At 40.1% G+C, this 18,630-nt stretch overlaps 1 protein-coding gene across 3 annotated transcripts in view; it reads right to left on the bottom strand.

Moving 5' to 3' along the window:
• The window catches only part of CMTM4 (CKLF like MARVEL transmembrane domain containing 4), a 41,208-nt gene extending 23,601 nt beyond the window's left edge, over nucleotides 1-17,607 (bottom strand). For all 3 annotated transcript variants that reach the window (XR_014027505.1, XR_014027506.1, XM_081335920.1), the window contains exons 1-2: nucleotides 17,251-17,607; nucleotides 717-893 (exon numbers count right to left, since the gene is read on the bottom strand). Coding sequence is in view for 1 of the 3 variants with exons in the window: in XM_081335920.1 (XP_081192046.1) it covers nucleotides 717-893; nucleotides 17,251-17,436 (363 nt within the window). In the remaining 2 variants the exon portion in view is untranslated. The remainder of the gene's footprint in view (nucleotides 1-716; nucleotides 894-17,250) is intronic.
• Nucleotides 17,608-18,630: the final 1,023 nt, after the last annotated feature.

Raw genomic sequence — 18,630 nt, 5'->3', positions numbered from 1 at the left:
CATAATTTTTGTTTTTCAAGAGTTCTTGACACAGCTACAACATTGGGAGTATCATTTATTCTACACTGGAGGGAAAAACCATTTACTGGCTTACTAGTTAATAAAAATGTGCATTCCAACTTGTCAGCATGGGAGAGAACAGGTAAAGGAAACAAACACATTTTGGGGATGATACAGTAAAGTTAAATCTCCTGAAAGTTAAGTGTACATTTCAGGCCATTTTTTTAGGTACAGAAATAAGACTAAAAGAAGGTTACAAACTTACCCCTTCAAGAGGACGAGGCAGAAAATGAGTTAAAATCTACTTCCAAAATGTCGCTCGATTATAGATTTGTACCTATCCATAATTATTGATTTACAGAGCTAATTCACACAGATTGTCTTGCATTCTAGTATAAGTGTCAATATTAAGTGACAGTCACAAGCAACTAAAAAGTTGCAGGATAAGAAAACCCTGGCACTTGCAGGAGGGAAAATGCTGCCAGGCACAATTTCAGCTTTAGATGCTTTAACATACAATATTTCATAACACAGGTTGCACCAGTGGGGGATCCACACTGAATATAAAGCAGGACGTGTTCTTTACTTAGCGCACAGAGTCCTAGCATATTGCTCTAATAAGATCTACAGTTTCTGCATGAAGCAATCAGAGCTTAAAATCTAAATTTCACATGTTTATTCAGCTATTTTTGTAAAAGGTTTGGATGAGAACTTACTGTAGTGTTCCAGTTGATCTGTGGTATTCTTGAGTGGAGATTTAGGCTGAACATAAGCAATAGAACTCCAGTAACTACCGATGCGCTACAGCTGACAAATTCAAAAAAATAAAGTCCTTCACAAGGAGAACATTCCATGATGGTCTCTATGCAGATGAAGGAAATCAAAGCCAAAACCTAAGACGTGAAAAACAGGAAAACAGTATTGTAATATTCTGAATATATAGTCACAAATAATCCTGAAGCATTCATTGGGAAGTGGATACTTAATGTGTTATGTATTAGGCTTAAAGGAACACCTAAAGCATTTGTATAAGAGTCACCACCAGGAGGCGTTCAGCTGTAACTGTTTTGGCGGGAAGCAGTTTCGGCGGGAAACAGAGGTTCAGTCTGATTGGTTGGCTGTGTACCTGGCCAGGTACTGGCCAGGTATATAAAGAGTGCAGGTAACCCCTATTCCCCAGTACGGTCACTTCCACCCAATAAAGAGCTGTTATGCTGTACTCATCGGCCTGGCATCCTTCCTACTCTCCAGAACCCACTACACCACATAATGTGCAATACCCAGTAAGATTCTTGATATAAAGCAGGGATCCCCAAAGCTGACAACTTTTAAGAGTTGCAGACTTCAACTCCCCACCCCATGGCTGGCTGGGGAATTCTGGGAGTTAAAATTGCCAATTTTGAAAACCACTGGTATAAAGAATTCAACACAAGTTATACCAAACTAGTTTGCTTCTACAGCACGGCAATCTGAGACACACTCATCCATAATTTACTGGATAAACAATTTTATGAATTGGAGATCTATTAAAGGCCACTACTCGGGAGCTATGAAATGCTTCCAAATATAAATCAATGCAAAGAGCTTGCACTAATTATTATATTGGTGAAATGTGTTTTCTTACGGGAGATCCCAAACACCTTGCTCATTTATGAAATTTAAGGAGGATGTAGATATCATAATGTCCTTTTTGTAACTGTGTGTACCCATTCCTTCTTTTTTATTATTATTATTTTCAGAGAAAACTTATGGAGGAAGTCTGGAAACTCCTCAGTACTGTCTTTGATCTAAAAGATGGATGGGACAGCCTTCAATATTCATACTGCAAGTATAATAGAAAATCATTCCAAGTCAGGCATTCCTAAACCTTTTGCCATCACGCCTCCCTTTAGTATAATAGATAATATACGTACGTCCCCTTAAAAAACACTAAAATGAATACAAATGACTAATAAAACAATGAAATGGAACTTTGAAAAGGTGGGTTTATTGTAACAACATACAACCAGCCCTCCTGGACTCTGCCTGCATTTCCCCGAGAGAGGGACAAATCAGAGTTTCATTCAAATCCGGTGAAAAAGTTGTAAATTCTTGTCTTCTAACCCATACACCTCATTAGCTTTCATTCTGCTTTGCTGGGGAAAGCGGAAACTTTACATGAATTCACCAACTCACAGTCAAGAATTATTGGACTTTTTCTGACTCAAATAATCTGTCAAATGTAAAAATGGTACAATTATATCTTCAGGGACTTTCTAAAGTCTAGCAAAGTTGAGGCCAATTTAGCCTCTACCCAGTTTTCCCCTGCTCATGCTAATTCTCAAGGCATCGGTCAATGCAAGAAAAGGGAATCTATTTCTGAAACATCCCCAGCCAAGTTGAAAACAAAATTGGTGGTTCGCAATAAAATGTGGGATTGGCTACAAACTTTCCCCCAAATTGTTTCAGTTTTTCAAGAGCCAATAAGTTCTTTTACAATTATACAGGATCAAAGAACAGCAGCCAAAAAGAGATTTTTTCCCAAATATTTTTGTCCTATTTGCAAAGGACACTGCAACACATACTTCTGACGTGCTTTGAGACTGGCCCCACATGCCACCAAAACAAGAAAGAAAGAAAACGAATTGTAGCAGAACCAGATCCACTTTGGCGAATCATCTTAACTAAGTATTATTGCCAACATCTGAGAAAAATGAAGAGAATGCACTGAAGTTTAAATTTAACCTCAGCAGAAGTTTTCTTAAGGAAAAAGAATGCTACCATTACATTTTCCCTATTTAGCTGGCTGCATTTTATTGCTTGATAAATTGGGCAATAAAAGCCTTTTTTTAAAAAAAACACCCTTCCATGTGACAGCTTCTTTTTAAAAAAAAGGACTTCCTGTTTATCTGAAGGGGCCCATAAAAAGACTTATTGTGCGTGGTTCAATTACTCAAGATTGTGAAAAAAACCAACTAATAAGTATATGTATTTTTCCCCCTGCTTCAGAATATTCAGGATCTTGGAGGAAAAGCTTTAAAAGAGCCACTTTATCTTGCAATATGCTAAAGCTGATAATGCATTCTAATACAGGGGTGGTGAGGAACAAAGAAAATTGTCTTTGGGATTCCCCAAACCTGGAAGGTAAGACGCTAAGCTTGTCACTGGAAGGATGGCAGTCGAGACCCAAGCACTGCATGACAGGGTGAGCTCCCGTTCCCTGCTCCAGCTCCTGCCCACCTAGCAGTTCAAAAGCATGCAAATGCAAGTAGATAAATAAGTACCACTTCGGTGGGAAGGTGAGTGTTCCGTGTGTCTTGGCAGACAGTCATGCCAGCCACATGACCACAGAAACGTCTTCGGGCAACACTGGCTCCCTCGGCTAAGAAACAGAGAGAAGCACCATTCCCTAGAGTCGGACTGGATAGGGCAGGGGGTAGGCAACCTTGGCTCTTTTATGACTCTTGGACTTCAACTCCCAGAATTCCTGAGCCAGCCATGCTGAGGGAAAAGGGAGAGGTTTCCAAGCTGAGCTACGCTGGCTCAGGAATTCTGGGAGTTGAAGTCCATGAGTCATGAAAGAGCCAAGGTTGCCTACCCCTGGGATAAGGGAAACCTTTACCTTTATTTTTTTAACAAAATCAACGTCAAATATCTCTCTCGTACTCAGGTTTAGATATGTTATTCTGATTTAACTTGGCTATCACAAAGTGGGCCTCAGCTCCCTAACCCACCAGGTATTTGATCCACAGGATTAGAAGCTTATTAGACAAAGAGTCGTCACTTCCCACTTTACTGATGTTGTCTTCGGCTTAGTCGGGTAGATACTGCCATCCCATGGACCAATAACACTCCTTGTTTTACTCAACAGCCTACCTCTCTCACTTGCTCATCCCACTCCATCCAGCCCAGGTCAAAAAGAAAGTGACTGGGGTTATTTTTCTCAACTGCCATGACTGGGAAACAAAGCCAGGAGAATCCACCAATCACATTCCAGAAGATCCAATTCTGAAACTTTTAAGGCCACTCACCAGACTTGTGACTAAGGCTGAATAGTGTTTAGTAGTCAGGATAGTAAATGTTGTGCTAGAAAACTTTACTGCCAGCTCAAGAATTGGTGGTTGAGCTCAGAGACCTTGAAACAGGACTGGAACCCTCTTTAACTATTCTGTACTTCAATTCCTGCCAACTTTGACAGCAGTGACAAGAAAGGGTGACAGTTCTATTAAAAACATCTGGAGGATGTGGTTAGGTTGTGTATTCCCAGTCCAAAAACAACAAGCACCTCCTTGCAACCACTCAGAAGGGGAATGGGAAGCTCACTAGTCTCATATACACCGTTGTGGTTAATGATTATGGTGCTGGACTACGACCAAGAAGACTTATGATCAAGTCCACCAACTGCCACAGAAACTCACTGGGTGTCTCAGGGCGGGTTCAACTAACCTCACAGTGTTCTTATGTGAATAAAAATACAGAATAACAGAGTTGGAAGGATCAGAACAGAACAGAATAACAGCACTGGAAGGGAACTTGGAGATCTTCTAGTCCAACCCCCTAAAACTGGAGAATAGAATATCATACACAGGGTTATGAACTCCTAGTACAAAAGTTAGTGACTGCCAGTGTCATCTGTACTATTGTTTCTACATGAATATTTTATCCAATTTTATTGTACTATGTCCCTTTTTTAGTTTTGTTAGTAAATACAGGTTTATATATTTTTCTTGTAGTGTTCTCTAACCTAAAGGCCATAAAAAAGGTTTGACTTGAGTTGATACATCTCTAATAAATAATAAATTTCAAGCTGTGTTTTAGCTTAATATCCAAATAGAATAAAAGAAAAAGCAAGTCTCGTTTTAAAGTAACAGCTTTCATTTCGAATAGCAGAGTTACTTAAGATTTGTTGAAGTGTCTATCTGGTATTCAATTGCCACCATGCAAGAATTTTAGCAAGGAAATAATCAGGGGCACAGTAGAAGCTAAAAGGAATCCACTAGAATAAGAATGTTATCAATTCAAATAAAAAATATTCACAATATCAGGAATTCCAACTTTTCAATCTGATATCTCTCTTAGATGCCATGCTTTAAAAGACAAACAATAGACATACTGGAAAAATAGGAATATTAAAAAAAAACAACTGCTAGCCACAACACGAAGAATATAGTGTTCTTCCAACACAAATACTGGATAGATTTCATGCTTCATTAATGTTTCATTATTTAAAAAGCAAAACATTAATTTTCAAAAAAAAAATGTAGAAGCATGGGCCATGGAGTTTTAGAAACTCCACAAAAGTAAGAGTTGTTTTCAAAAAAAACAAAACTCAGTATTATCCTTGTATATTCATTAAGTGTGACAGAGGTTCAAATGAAATGTATTTTAATTTTATTTATTTATAAAATTTATTGGCCATCTTATCAAAAGCTAACCCAGGGGTGTCAAACTGCTGGCCCGCGGGCCGGACTCACCCCATTACCAGCAATGGCAAAACCATCCCGATACGTTGCACGACGTCACGTGACATCACGAGTTTCACATGTCTGCCTCTGGATGACCTACAGTCATAAATAATGCATTATATCTCACATGTGCACTTCAATAGTGTACAACACCCGGCACAATTCTCTTCTAAAAAGCAATACAAGAATTAAAGACCTGGATCCTAAGTTCAAAAATCATATTTAAATAAGTAAAAGGTGTGGAAAAAAAATTTATTTTACAGAATGTCTATCTACCACCACCCCCATTCCCAGCAGACACTAGAGGAAATAGTAGAACAAAAGAATAGAATCAAAATAAAGTACAACTAAATGCAACAAAATTTCTATCCAAAATCATCATGGAATCCATCCAATTTTGTCCCAAGACATGATGGGATAAAATCACTTGAATCTGCTTGAGAAAAGCCATGTTTTTCATATTTTTCACACAGATGGATCACTTAATGTAAATTGTGAATTGTTATTCCTATCATTGATTCTGTCTTTAAACTCTTTTTAAAAAACCTTTACTGTACTGTTTGATTTTTTTTTTAAGCAAAGTATTCTGGCTTTTGAGGAATTCAAATTTATCTCCTTCTCTCCTTGTCACGCTGGTGCAAAACAGTGAAATCAAAGGCAATTTTTCCCTCTGAGGTTTCTCTGAGTAATTAATTCTGCTTAGTTGTAAACATGTCCTGAAGGAATTAGGACAATGTGTCATAATTGGAAGATTTGAATTCATAATTACATAGCTACCAATCTTGGGAAGCATCTCAAAAGTCAGAAGCAATAAATAAGTAGATCTTCTGCCAAGCTCAGCTGTTGACTACACAGCATCAATTAAGAACAAAGTAATTACAATTAAATAGGTTACAAAAAATGATTGCCCCGCAAGAAGACAGAGTGACAGCAAAAGAAGAGAGTTATGCACTACATTGCACTAGGCCAGGGGTCTGCTGGCTGAGGAATTCTGGGAGCTGAAGTCCACAAGTCTTAAAGTTGTCAAAGTTGCAGGCCCCTGCACTAGGCCCATTAAAGAAAAAAAAAGTTAAATATAGAACTTGTTAGGAAATGAGAAGAAAAGAGTATTGAAACTTGCCAAACAGCGTATGAAAAACTTTCCAGACAGACTTTTTAGCATGTACTTTACAGAAATTTCACAAAAGAGCCAGATAACATCAGCACATTTTAGTTATCCTCTCATCTTTTATCTCTCTCTTTCTTTCGTTTTGTCTTAATGGGAAGAATCCAATGTCAAAAAGCCACAAAACAAAAGCACAATTCTGCCTTATAGAGTACTCAACTTATGATTACTATTGGAACCGGCACGTCCATTGCATCCTAAGTGATGCAGTCATTAAGTAAGCCACCATGTGACTGCGCCCAACTTTACAACCTCTTTTGCAACAATCATTCAAAAAATTATATGCAAAACGGGGTTCCCCCTTTAACTTGGCTTGTTGGAAACCAGCTGGGAAGATTGCAAATGGCAGTCACCTGACCCCTGGACAATGCAACTGTTGTAAACACAAGCCGGTCGCACCTGGATCGCAGTCATGTGACCACAGACACTTCAATGGTCCTAAGTACGAAGATCAATCATTAAGTCACTTTATAACTTCAAACATTGCTAAACAAATCGTTGTAAGTCAAAGACTACTTGTGTATGCTTACAATGGATGGGGCTGAGGGAGGAGGAAGAGACACACATCATTTTTCTCTAAATGGTGCAAGTACGTGTGTAGGTGTTTCACACATTTAAGCTAGCATCTTATATTTAAAAATACTACTATTATGAATTCATTTCTGTGCCTTATCTCTACCTACCTTTTCAGTTTCCTGATGGATGGAAACTAATCGAGGAGAGAAGCAACCTAGAACTAAGGAGAAATTTCCTGACAGTCGAAACAATTAATCAGTGGAATGACTTGCCTCCAGAAGTTGTGGGTACTCCAACACTGAAGGTATGGATAACCATTTGTTTGAAATGGTATAGGCCAGGGGTTTCTGCATGAGTAAGGAGCTGTACTAGAAGACCTGTTATTCTGTTATCCTGATTCAAATCTAACTGTGAAATAGTATTCTTTACAGAAGTACCGTTTCTTTGTAAAAAAAATATGGCAACACTCAATTTGAAGAGGAAAAAGGTGCTCAAAGCAGAACCAAATGGTTAGTTCGTGTTGACTTGGTACGCCTTTGTAATGTAATAATTTGCTTTCACTGGCCCCACAAATCTTCTCAGAAGTACCTATGGACGAATGAGGAAAGAGACAGAAAAGCAGCAGAGGATAAAAATCAAAGAACACCTTGTTATGATCCGCCCACTGGTGTGCATGCACGCAGCATTCTTTCTTTGCCATATGATGCTTAACAGGAACAAATTATGCACAAATTTCATAAGCAAACCACCAAAATAGAAAAGCAAAAACCAAAAAAATAATATGAAATATATATATATATATGCCTTCAAATACAAAGACACTACGGTACCTAATCACCACAGGGCGAACGCACCCCAGGGCAGAACACTTAAAACTTCAGCTACACATGCTTTGAGAAAGGTAAAATAAATTTTAACAGTGGAATTACAGGAGATGCAACAAAGGCTGTAAAAAGATTGTGGAGAAAAGAATAGTATCCTTACTTTCTATGGGCATCTGTCTGTGGAAGATAAACTCTTAGGAATATTCAAAGTGGTTTAAACAGTCATTCTCTTCCTGCCAAATAAATAGCTTAGGACGTAGCAAAGAAATATTTACAATTCTTTTCATGACCTATGTTTATCTTGTTACTAATTATAGTTGTGTGTTCTTTTTGGTAACTTTCACAACACAGCATTCTCTGCACAACATCAATAAGCATCAAAATGTACACGTTTTATTATTTATAACAAATTTCTCTATCTTACCTCATGGCAAGATAATCCTACCTAATTCCACCATATAGACAATCATTTCAGGAGACAATAAAATAAACAGCCATCAAATAAAGTTTTTAAAAGCAACCTTCCTCTGTCTGATTCTAGTATAGGGTCCTCCCTATTATTGTTTTCACTTTACCCAAAAAAGTGTAAAAAAAAAGGTTTTCACTTTACACAAAAAAGTACCCTACACCAGTACCATTCTAAACACCAACTGAAGAACCACGTTTCAAAGAAGGAACATTATTTCTTCACCAAGAAGAATTCTAGACGGTCAAACATGGTTGAATATAATCAGAGAACCAATAGAGCAGGGGTCTTCACACTTGGCAACTTTAAGACTTGTGGACTTCAACTCCCAGAATTCCTCAGCCAGCTGGCTGAGGAATTCTGGGAGTTGAAGTCCACAAGTCTTAAAGTTGCCAAGTGTGAAGACCCTTGCTCTAGAAACAAACTCATTTCCCAGGGATAATAAATAACTTAAATACTAAGCATTTTAGGGTGATTGTACATCAAAATCAACATACACACTCTAGCTCAGAGACAAACTGGTAGCATTTAAAAAACAACAGTGTCCTATATTTTTAAATAATCAACCCAATCAGTCAACTTATATCCTGACCAACTATTGAGTTGAACTAAAAAAGCAAACGAGAAATAAAGGTGACTGTCTTACATTACTGTACAAATACAAGGAACAGATGAACAATACTGTGTAAACAGAACCCATGCAAAGATGGGTGGAGTTGGGCGTCAAGGCAAAACGATCTATTACTAAGAAAAGTAGCATTAATATATTGCCCTTTCTTGCCTCCGTTATTCAATGGTTTCTACTAATACTTCCACAACCCCTTGAAGAATTTCAGATATCCTTGCTATGCTAAGCCACCTTTGCATATTTTTAATTTACCAAATTTATACCGACTAGCTCAACTCATGAAGGCAGCTTATTCTCAAAGTTCAAACAATCCAAACAGGAAGGCCAAAATATATTAAATGCAAAAACACTGGGGGGAAAAAATGTAACTGTGAGCAATCATTAAACATATGTAACAAATAGATATTTCAAAAGGCTTGTAGTATATAAACATATTTTGATGCAAGGAATTGCTTTTAACCTTTAAGGCTCTAAAGGGCCATTTTGTTTGTCTGTTTGTATCCCGCCTTTGGTATTTTTACAAATAACTCAAGGCAGTGAACATATGCAATACTTCCTCCTCCTATTTTCCCCACAACAACCCTGCAAGATGGTGGGTTGGGGAGAGAGAGAGAGAGAGAGAGAGAGAGAGAGAGAGAGAGAGAGAGAGAGAGAGAGAGAGAGAGAAAGGGGTGGGGAGAAGAAAGGAAGAGAGAGAGAGAGAAGAAGAGAGACAGGGAAAGAGAGAGAGAGAGAGAGAGAGAGAGAGAGAGAGAGAGAGGAAGAGAGACAGAGAAGAAGAGAGACAGAGAGGGAGAAAGGGAGAAAGAGAGGGAGAAAGGGAGAAAGAGAGAGGAAGAGGGACAGAGAGAAAGAATGGCCCCAAATCACCCACAAAGTCTCCTGTTTTCTAGCCTTTTTTGTCCATTCCTGAATGCTCTAAGTAGCCAACAGTCCAAACCATCGTAGAATAAAAGAAACATTCTCAAAAATAAAACCACCTTTAAATTAAACAGAATACCAAAACATGCTAAAAAGAAAATAAGACAAAAATCATGAGTTTTAGGAGCTTGATCAGTCCTTTAAATCTGCATGAAGTCTCTTTGAGCAACCTCCCGACTTCAAAATGCTTCTGCATAATCCTTAGATTTCTGCAATTATCTGGCAAGGAGAATACTTTCATAGACATAGTTCTAAAGCACTGCACGTGACAATTACTGTTCTAAAAATGTTCCTGCCCAATACTCCAAAAAGTGTTACGTAGGGTGGCGTTAAAATTTCCAACACAAAGTTCTAGACACAGTAAATGTGCCCAGAGGAACTCTTACAATGACATGGCATTTAAAAAGCATTAGCACACCCTTTGTGCATAGTTGTCTGATTTCTATAAGAATAGGAGTCAGCTACTTTGGGCTCTCCAAATATTTTGGATCACAATTTCCATAATCTTATAAAGGCTGGAGTTGAAAACATCTGGCGGACACAAGTTCCCCTGCCTCAAAACTAGATAAGCACCAATTATGAGGAAAACATGCAGAAGCAACATATTATAAGAACATCATTCCTACAGAGAAAACATCCAGCTGTTCTTCTTAACTCTTTCACTTATTCTCAGGGCTTTTTTTCTCATAGAACGCTCAGAATGGAGTTCCGGCACCTTTTTTGGATGGAACCTTGTAGGGTAGGCAAGGCGGGTTGTATGACATGTGTGAGTTCCGGCACCTTTTTCTTTTTTAAAAAAAGCTCTGCTTATTCTACTAAATCAATCATATTGGTAGTTGATGTGGTTAAAAGGAGGCAGAGAGAGGTCATCCTCATAAAGAGAGTACAGCTCTTGTCTATTCTTTCAACAGGGGCTTCAATAAAGGACTTGTTTAATACAATAGATAAGAAACTTGGCCTCCCACCATTAAAGTGTATGGAATGTGCCATTCCACAGTTCTCATTAGGAAGAATTACTCTCATTAAGAGGAGAATTTACTGCTTTTTCTTTTCTTTTAGCATCCAGCCAGACTGGATCCTACCAGTTAAATGTTAAATTAATTGATCACTTTTTCCTCAGTTTTCTAATATTTTGTTCTTTTCTGTTGTTGTTCCGGTTGAATGTATGCTTTTATTTTTGCTTTATTTTGTTTTACTGTTTTGTATTTTATTTTCTGTGATAAAACAATACATAATATTTTTAAAAAGGAAGAATTAAGTTTATAGAATGCATTCTTCAAAATCAAACCAAGGAGGATTATTCTATTTATTTGTGATAAAAAAACTGTAAAATTTTAATGACAAAGAGAATATGTTGCCAGCCTCTCTCTCTCTCTCTCTCTCTCTCTCTCTCTCTCTCTCTCTCTCTCTCTCTCTCTCATACACATACACATACACATACACACACACACAAAATAGACAAAGAAAGAAAAATTCTCTGGCAACTTACTTCTGTATGCTCAATACAGACAATACAGGTGGTCCTCGATTTAGAACCATTCATTTAGCAACTGTTCAAAGTTACAACAGTACCGAAAAAAGTGACTTATGACTGTTTTTCACACCTACAATCGCTGCAAAGCATTGTTATGGCCACACGATCAACATTTGGATGCTTGGCAACTGGCATGCACTTATGGCAGTTGCAGTGTCCCAGGCTCACATGATCACCTTTAGCAACCTTCTGACAAGCGAAGTCAATGGGGAAGCCAGATTCACGTCGCGCCCATGTTACAAACTTAATAATTTCAATCATTCACTTAACAACTTGCGACAAGGAAAGTTGTAAAATGGGACAAAGCTCAATTAACAACTGTCTTGTTTAGTAATGGACATTTTTGGGCTCAGATGTGGCAATAAGTCAAGGCCTACCTAGTATTTTTCTACCAAATAATCTGTTCTAAACAGGCATCTATCGCCATCATCTACTGTATAGAACACAACTCGCTTGAAGGAACCTACACCAACAGAATGATACCAACAAGGACCTAAAATTCCTGAAGTACTCTGGTTATAATTCCAACAGAACCAGGATACTTCAAGGATTTTTTCATAGAACAATTCAAAAAAAATTACCTTATACCCTTGGTTGAAACAAAGCCACACAAATGTGTTTCAAATTATGCCCCAAAAGAACAAATTTTCCACTGTCTGAATTTTAAAAAAACATTTCACGTTCCCTATAGCGCCAAAGCTTCCCACACTGTGTTTAAACCGCCTGCCAATAATGTGTCACTAAGCACCCTGAAGTGCAATACCACCATCTATATATTGTACCACCATATAGTCACAGGGGTGGGGGCCTCAAGTAAATATTTTCCAAAAGAGCCCGTTACACCAAATTGAACAACTGGGAGATAAAATTGCTATTTGCAATTAGGCAGAAAACTACCAATGAATCTGGAGAACAAAAAGTTATGTAGAAAACATAACCTTTTTCCAAACACAACTGCAATAAATAGTAAATGAAATATCAATGTAGATTTCTTATATCTTACTGTGTCTTGTTGTAAGCAGCAACCTTTTTTGTCCCTGGAAAAAAATTAATAGCAAGTTGACTGTATAGAATTGTTCTATAACTAATTCAGCTAAAAGGTGCAATTTAGCTTAGATAGGCTAACCTGAGCATCAAGACAATAAATACATTTGTTGCAATATATTTAATTGCAAAACACGAGGAGCTCCAAAATTTTAAAATGTTTTTAAAAAGCAGCCATAGAGTCTACATTTTATAGTTTCCAAACTCTTTATCCTACTGGCATAGAAGACAATTAGTATAACAATTGCTCTTGTATTATTTGCTCATAAAATCTAATTACTGAAAATAATTGTGCTTTCCTTTTGATCTTATAATAACATCTCAATAAATGTGACTTTAAAGTACAGTAATACATAAACACTAATTTTGAATTATGTTCATCTTGTATTTTGCTTTTTTTTAATAGTGGGTTTGAGTTTAAACAAAACACATAGAAAACAAAGGACGGATTTTAAATGTCAGATTACAGTTGTTCACGACAGCTCTTCCAATCAGATAATAAACCTCAAATTGTTCTGAAATGACTGCAAACTTAGCATTTTTAAAATGTTCAAACCAATAAATCAGGGACCTAAGGAATACCGAAATGTAGATTTTTATCATCTTGTAACCAGTGAATTCAAATAAAAACAGAACTGCATGTATCAGGGGTAATATATTTACGGTACTTGAATGCCGTGCAACAATGTCTTCTTGTTAAACCACAACAAAAATCTAGTTCCAGTAGCCAGTGTGGTATGAGCTATTTTCCACATATGAGATTTTGTTGCATTCTTAGAACAGAAATAGAAAGAAATGACTATATGGACGTCGTTCCTTCCAGTATAAACATACTAGCTACCTTTCTCAGGCTGGACAAGTTCTACCAATCGCCCAGATTTTTTTTCCAAGTTCATAAAGCTGCCTCTGGAAAATGTACCCTTAAAAATTCTCTAGTTAAATCCATAAAATAAGCATCCTGTATTTTTAGGTCATCCTGACATGAGCAAATAGGAACATCAAGTTTGCAGTCTTGCTAATTAAAAAATGCTGCCGGAAACGTCTAATTCACATTAACAGGAATAATTTTGTCTTAAGGCATTAAACTTTCATTTGTGCACACTGAGCTGAAACCCAAATTATGATTTGCTGCTGCCATTATAGTATTCCAATTAAGGAGTACATAAGAAGACTGAAACATGTAAGCCCAAGTCACAACTGTTTATGCACACAATGTTAAATAATGACTCAATTATAGTAAACCAAAATTTTGTGTCCCTGAGATATATATCTCTGTTCTTGAAATGCCATTAAAAACACTTAACTAGGACATCAGCATTGAATTTGGCCGTGCCCAAAGAGATGTATGATGGGGGTATATATCAAAGCTATTAAGATACAAATCGCAGATGAAAAATTAAAGCTATTATGATATTAACAAACGAGCAGTCAATGCAGGAAAAAAATCAACATTATAATACATTCAACATACAGTATCACATCAGAAACATTTCATGTTTAATAGTTTATGATGGTAGCTATTTCTGTGGCCACACCTTAAACTATCCAAACTAATTTATAATAAATCACTTTGTGGCTTGGTAAACGTATTGCTGCTGTTCTCACTGACCTACAGGTAGTCCTTGACTTATATCCACAACTGAACCCAAAATTTCCGTTGCCTAGCAAGACAGTTGTTAAGTGAATTTTGCCCCATTTTATGACCTTTCTTGCCACAGCTGTTAAGTGAGTCTCTGTGGCTGTTAAGTTAGTAACATGGTTGTTGAATCTGGCTTCCGCATTGAGTTTGCTTCTCAGCAAACTGCAAAAATTGGTCACATGATCCTGGGACACTGCAACCGTTATAAATACATGCCTGTTGCCAAGTATGGGAAGTCAGCCCTCCAGAGAAGGAAATATTAAAAGGGCAGAAAAATATATTTCCTCAAAGGCAGAAAAGCATGCCCAGTTTTTTTTAATAGCTCCAAGTCTCCCTCCCCCAAGCAGAAACCAGCTCTGTAGAAATGCAGATGTAAATACTGTAATCCATTCAGGAAGGTTGAAGCTAGAAGTTTAAGAAGACAGAGAGACCTAAAATCTACATACTCCACCCAAAGTCTAAGACAGGACATAATAGGATTAACCCACCACCATCAGAAGACCAGAAAGGCACACTCAGACTCAAGTCAAAGTTCATGCCACAGGAACAACTCCAAACAAAAGGCTCCAGAGGGTATTAAAAACCCACTCCCTACATGTGCTCACTCTCTTTTCTTCCAGAGCCATCTTTCTGTCTGGCTCTCCTCTTCAATAAACTGCAACCTTCTTTCTAAAGCAGTCGCCATGTTGTTTATTCCCGGCTTGGACTGAACCACGATGAAGACTTTTCCATCAACACAAGCATTTGAATTTTGATCACCCGACCATGGGGATGCTAAAAGAGCCGTAAGTGGGAAAAATGGTCATAAAGTCACTTTTTTCAGTGCCTTTGTAACTTCGAACAGTCACTAAATGAACTGTTGTAAGTCAAGGACTATCTGTATTTGGAAGATAAGATAGTATATCAGGTTCAGCACCTCCCCCACTCCACCAGCTGAACTGCAAGCTTATTTTGCCTTCTGCCTTCACAATTGTTTGCGGCAAGAGAAACTGAATCTTTGGAAGCCACCATTCCTTAGTTTCAAGGTCAGATCTGTTGGGCTACAGAACAAGGATTTTTCAATACACACTGACTAATGACGTTCTCTCCAAAAGCACAATTGTCTTTCTCTTTAAAAAGCCTTTAGGCCAGTGTTTCTCATGGCTGGCTGGGAAATTCTGGGAGTTGAAGTCCGCAGGCCTTAAAGTTGCCAAGATTGAGAAACACTACTTTAAGGCCAACAGACAACGCTTTCTCATTTGACTGGAGTTTTGGAAATATTTTTTACTTTTAGACCTGCTTTCACTGTTTTTTGCATTTTGCTGTGATACTTCAGCTACTCTAGTGTAAGTTTCCCATCAATTGTCTAAAACCGTTTTTGAGGAATTTTATTGACCAAATGGGAAATAAAACTTCTAAACACTAGAAGTTTTATAACCCACTTGGAGCCATCTGAGCAACATGAGACAGACAAAAACAAATGATAACAAATTGCTGGTATTTCTCTAACGCAGTAGAAACCACATCTTCTATGTACTTCCAGTTTCACATATTTTCATTTCAAATGAAACAGTCAAGAGACCAAAAGACCCACATATGTCAGTATTGCAGTGCTACAGAAACAAAGGCATAAGTAGACCTATCAGCTAAACCGAGAAAAGACATTGCAAACATATATATATAAAAGATAAGAGAACAAAAGAGGACATCTTATCTCTTATTTCCCTCCCCCCAGTTACAAAGAATGACCTTGCAAAACTGGATAAATGTAAATAACCTTATGGAATGTCACCTGTTGCCAAACTGCTCCCTAATCAAGCAGAACCAAAACTGAAAATAACTGATGAAATTACAGGAATGAGGAACAAAGAAAAGAAAATTATTTCGATGAAAAGTTTTCCTTTCCCTTCCCATAACCATAAAGTAGTTGCTCAAAAGGAGAGAAGCAGAAAAAGAAAAGTAATATGCTATCCAGTACAGCACATAATCCTTTTTATCCCATTCCAAAGATTTCCAAATGGAATATGAATTTCCCCACTTCCACAGGCTTGGACACAACCAATAAAAGAACAGATTTGCGGCAGAAGCTTTTATAGATTATCATGCTTTATCGTCCTCAGACTGATACAACTCACCCAAATACAAATAACACAAAAAATACCCCCCAAAAAACCCCCCTATTAGGTGAAAATACATGGATTGTATTTTCTACACGTGTTAATTTTTGGAGTATATTTAGAAGAGTCTTATCCAACGAGATACCCTCCTATAGCACCGGGCAACAATTCCCATCACGCACACTTCAAAAACACACCAGGGGCTACCCTCGCTACAAGGATAGGGAACATAAACACAGGGGAAGGACGATCTCCACAATTCCTTCCCCCTTCGCGCAACCACAGTTAGAGCCTATCTCTGCCAAACAATGAAGGGTTAACATCCATGCCACCAAGCTAAAAGGGCCCAGCAACCCACCCCCTTGGTCATCAGGAATTGGGGTGGGTGGGTGGGTGTTTAACTCTTCAGGATGTCCTGAGATGTCCCCACACCTTTCCATCTGTTGCAACAAGCCCAACAGGGCTGCTAAACCAGACATCTGGAGCCTTCAAGGCTATTCCATAACCGTGGGGGGGGGGGAAGAGAACCCAAGGGAAAGCTAGCAAAGGGGAAGAGACCCGGGGGTCTTTCCCCAACCAGGTGCCCTCCAGATGCCTTGAACCCCATCACCCATCACCGCCATCCTCCACACACATACACAAACAGTTTCTCCCCCCCCCCCGCACTCTCCCGAGGGGGCTGACAGGCTCCAGATGTTCCCTGGAAAAGAAGGTAAACAGAGCAGGAGCACAAAAGGTTGAAGCAACATCTGGAAGTCGCCCCCGAGCGGTTGTTCTCGGGAAGGGGGCAAGGCGGGGGGGGGAAGGGAAGAGTGGGGAGAAGAGCAGAGAGGGGAAGACCCCTACCCCAACCCTCCCCCCCCCCAAAAAAAACCCCACCCTCTCTGGGAGCCCGGAGGCCGATCTCCCCTAGCCGGGCAGGGCAGGGCAGGGCAGGGGTCTGGCCGGGGGTGGGCTGGGGGGGCATACCCACCACCTGGGCGATCTTGAGTCGGCCGACGGGGCCGCGCAGGTAGTCGCGGTCGCAGCGGAGGCCGCGCAGCCCGTGGCTTTGGCTGACGGGCTCGGTGGTGGGCTGGTAAGGGCTGCTGGCGCCGGAGATCATGGAGGTGCTGGACGCCTCGCCGTCGAAGCCCTCCAGGTCCTCGGGGCCCCTCATGGCGGGCCGGGGGCCTCGCTTCACGCTTAGGAGGAGGAGGAGGAGGAGGAGGGCGGCGGCGGCGCCACCGCGGAGCAGCAGGAGCGCGGCGCAGCGGGCAGCGGCGGCATGTCGCTCCGCGGAGCGCGGCGGACCGCCCCGGCCTCGTCCCCGGTCCCGCCCCGCGGCCGCGTCCCCGCCTCGGCAGCCTGGCGCGCCCGCGGCTCCTCCCGCTCGGCGGGGAGGAGGGAAGGGGCGGCGGGAGGAGGCCGCCCTGCAGCGCCGAGGGGACCCCGCGGCCTACCCGGACCCCCCCTCCGGCTGGGGGCTCTGCAGGGCTTGGGGGGCGCCGCCGTTCCACAGGTAGAGCGGGGGTCCTCGAGGGGAAGGGGCGCCTCCCTGCCGGGCGGGGAAGCCCCCTTCTGGTTGCAGCGGTGGGAAGACCCCAGACCACAAACCTGGAAGCGTCGTCGGTGATGAGTTTCATCCTTGTTTTGGTTTTTTTTAAAAAAAATAATAATAATTGTATCCCGCCTCTGTTGTTTTTACATGCAACTCAAGAGGACGAACACCTCCAAGACGCCTGCCTCCTCCTATTTTCCCCCCCCCCGCTGCAACAACAACAGCCCTGCGAGGTTGGGCTGAGAGAATGATTAGCCCAAGGCCTCCTCCCTGGCTGTCTTCATCCCTAAGGCAGGAGTTGAACTTGCAGTCTCCTGCTTCCTAGTCTGGTGCCTTAACTGCTAGACTAAACCTTATTAAATATTGTGGTAGGTGGACTCTAATAATAGATTATGGGCCTTCAAGTAGTCCATTTTTAGCGGCACAGAGATTTCCTCCAATAATAAGTGTTATGATACAATAATAGCCCCTCCATAGATACCTCCATGTTGTGCAGAGGGGTTCCCAATGCTGTGAGCTCTGCTGGCCGTAATGTATCCCACCAAGAAAAGTCACCCATGCCAGGCCAGTCTTAGGGAAAGAGCCAGACTAAATGTAAAGATAATCCTGACCACAATTTCAGGCGCTGAGCCGTGGCCACTTTTGCTACCATCTTGCTGCGATTAACTGAATCATTGCAGTAAAATGAATCTCTTTGGTCCTTAAGTGAATCCACCTTCCTCCACTCGTAAACTGGCTGGGAAGGTTGCAAATGATGATCAGCTGAACCCAGGACATTGCAACCATTATCAACATTTGTTTGCCAAGCATCTG

Source organism: Vipera berus (assembly GCF_964194415.1).
Source record: "Vipera berus genome assembly, chromosome: 10".
Lineage (NCBI taxonomy): Eukaryota > Metazoa > Chordata > Lepidosauria > Squamata > Viperidae > Vipera > Vipera berus.
This window is presented reverse-complemented; position numbering and strand designations above follow the sequence as displayed.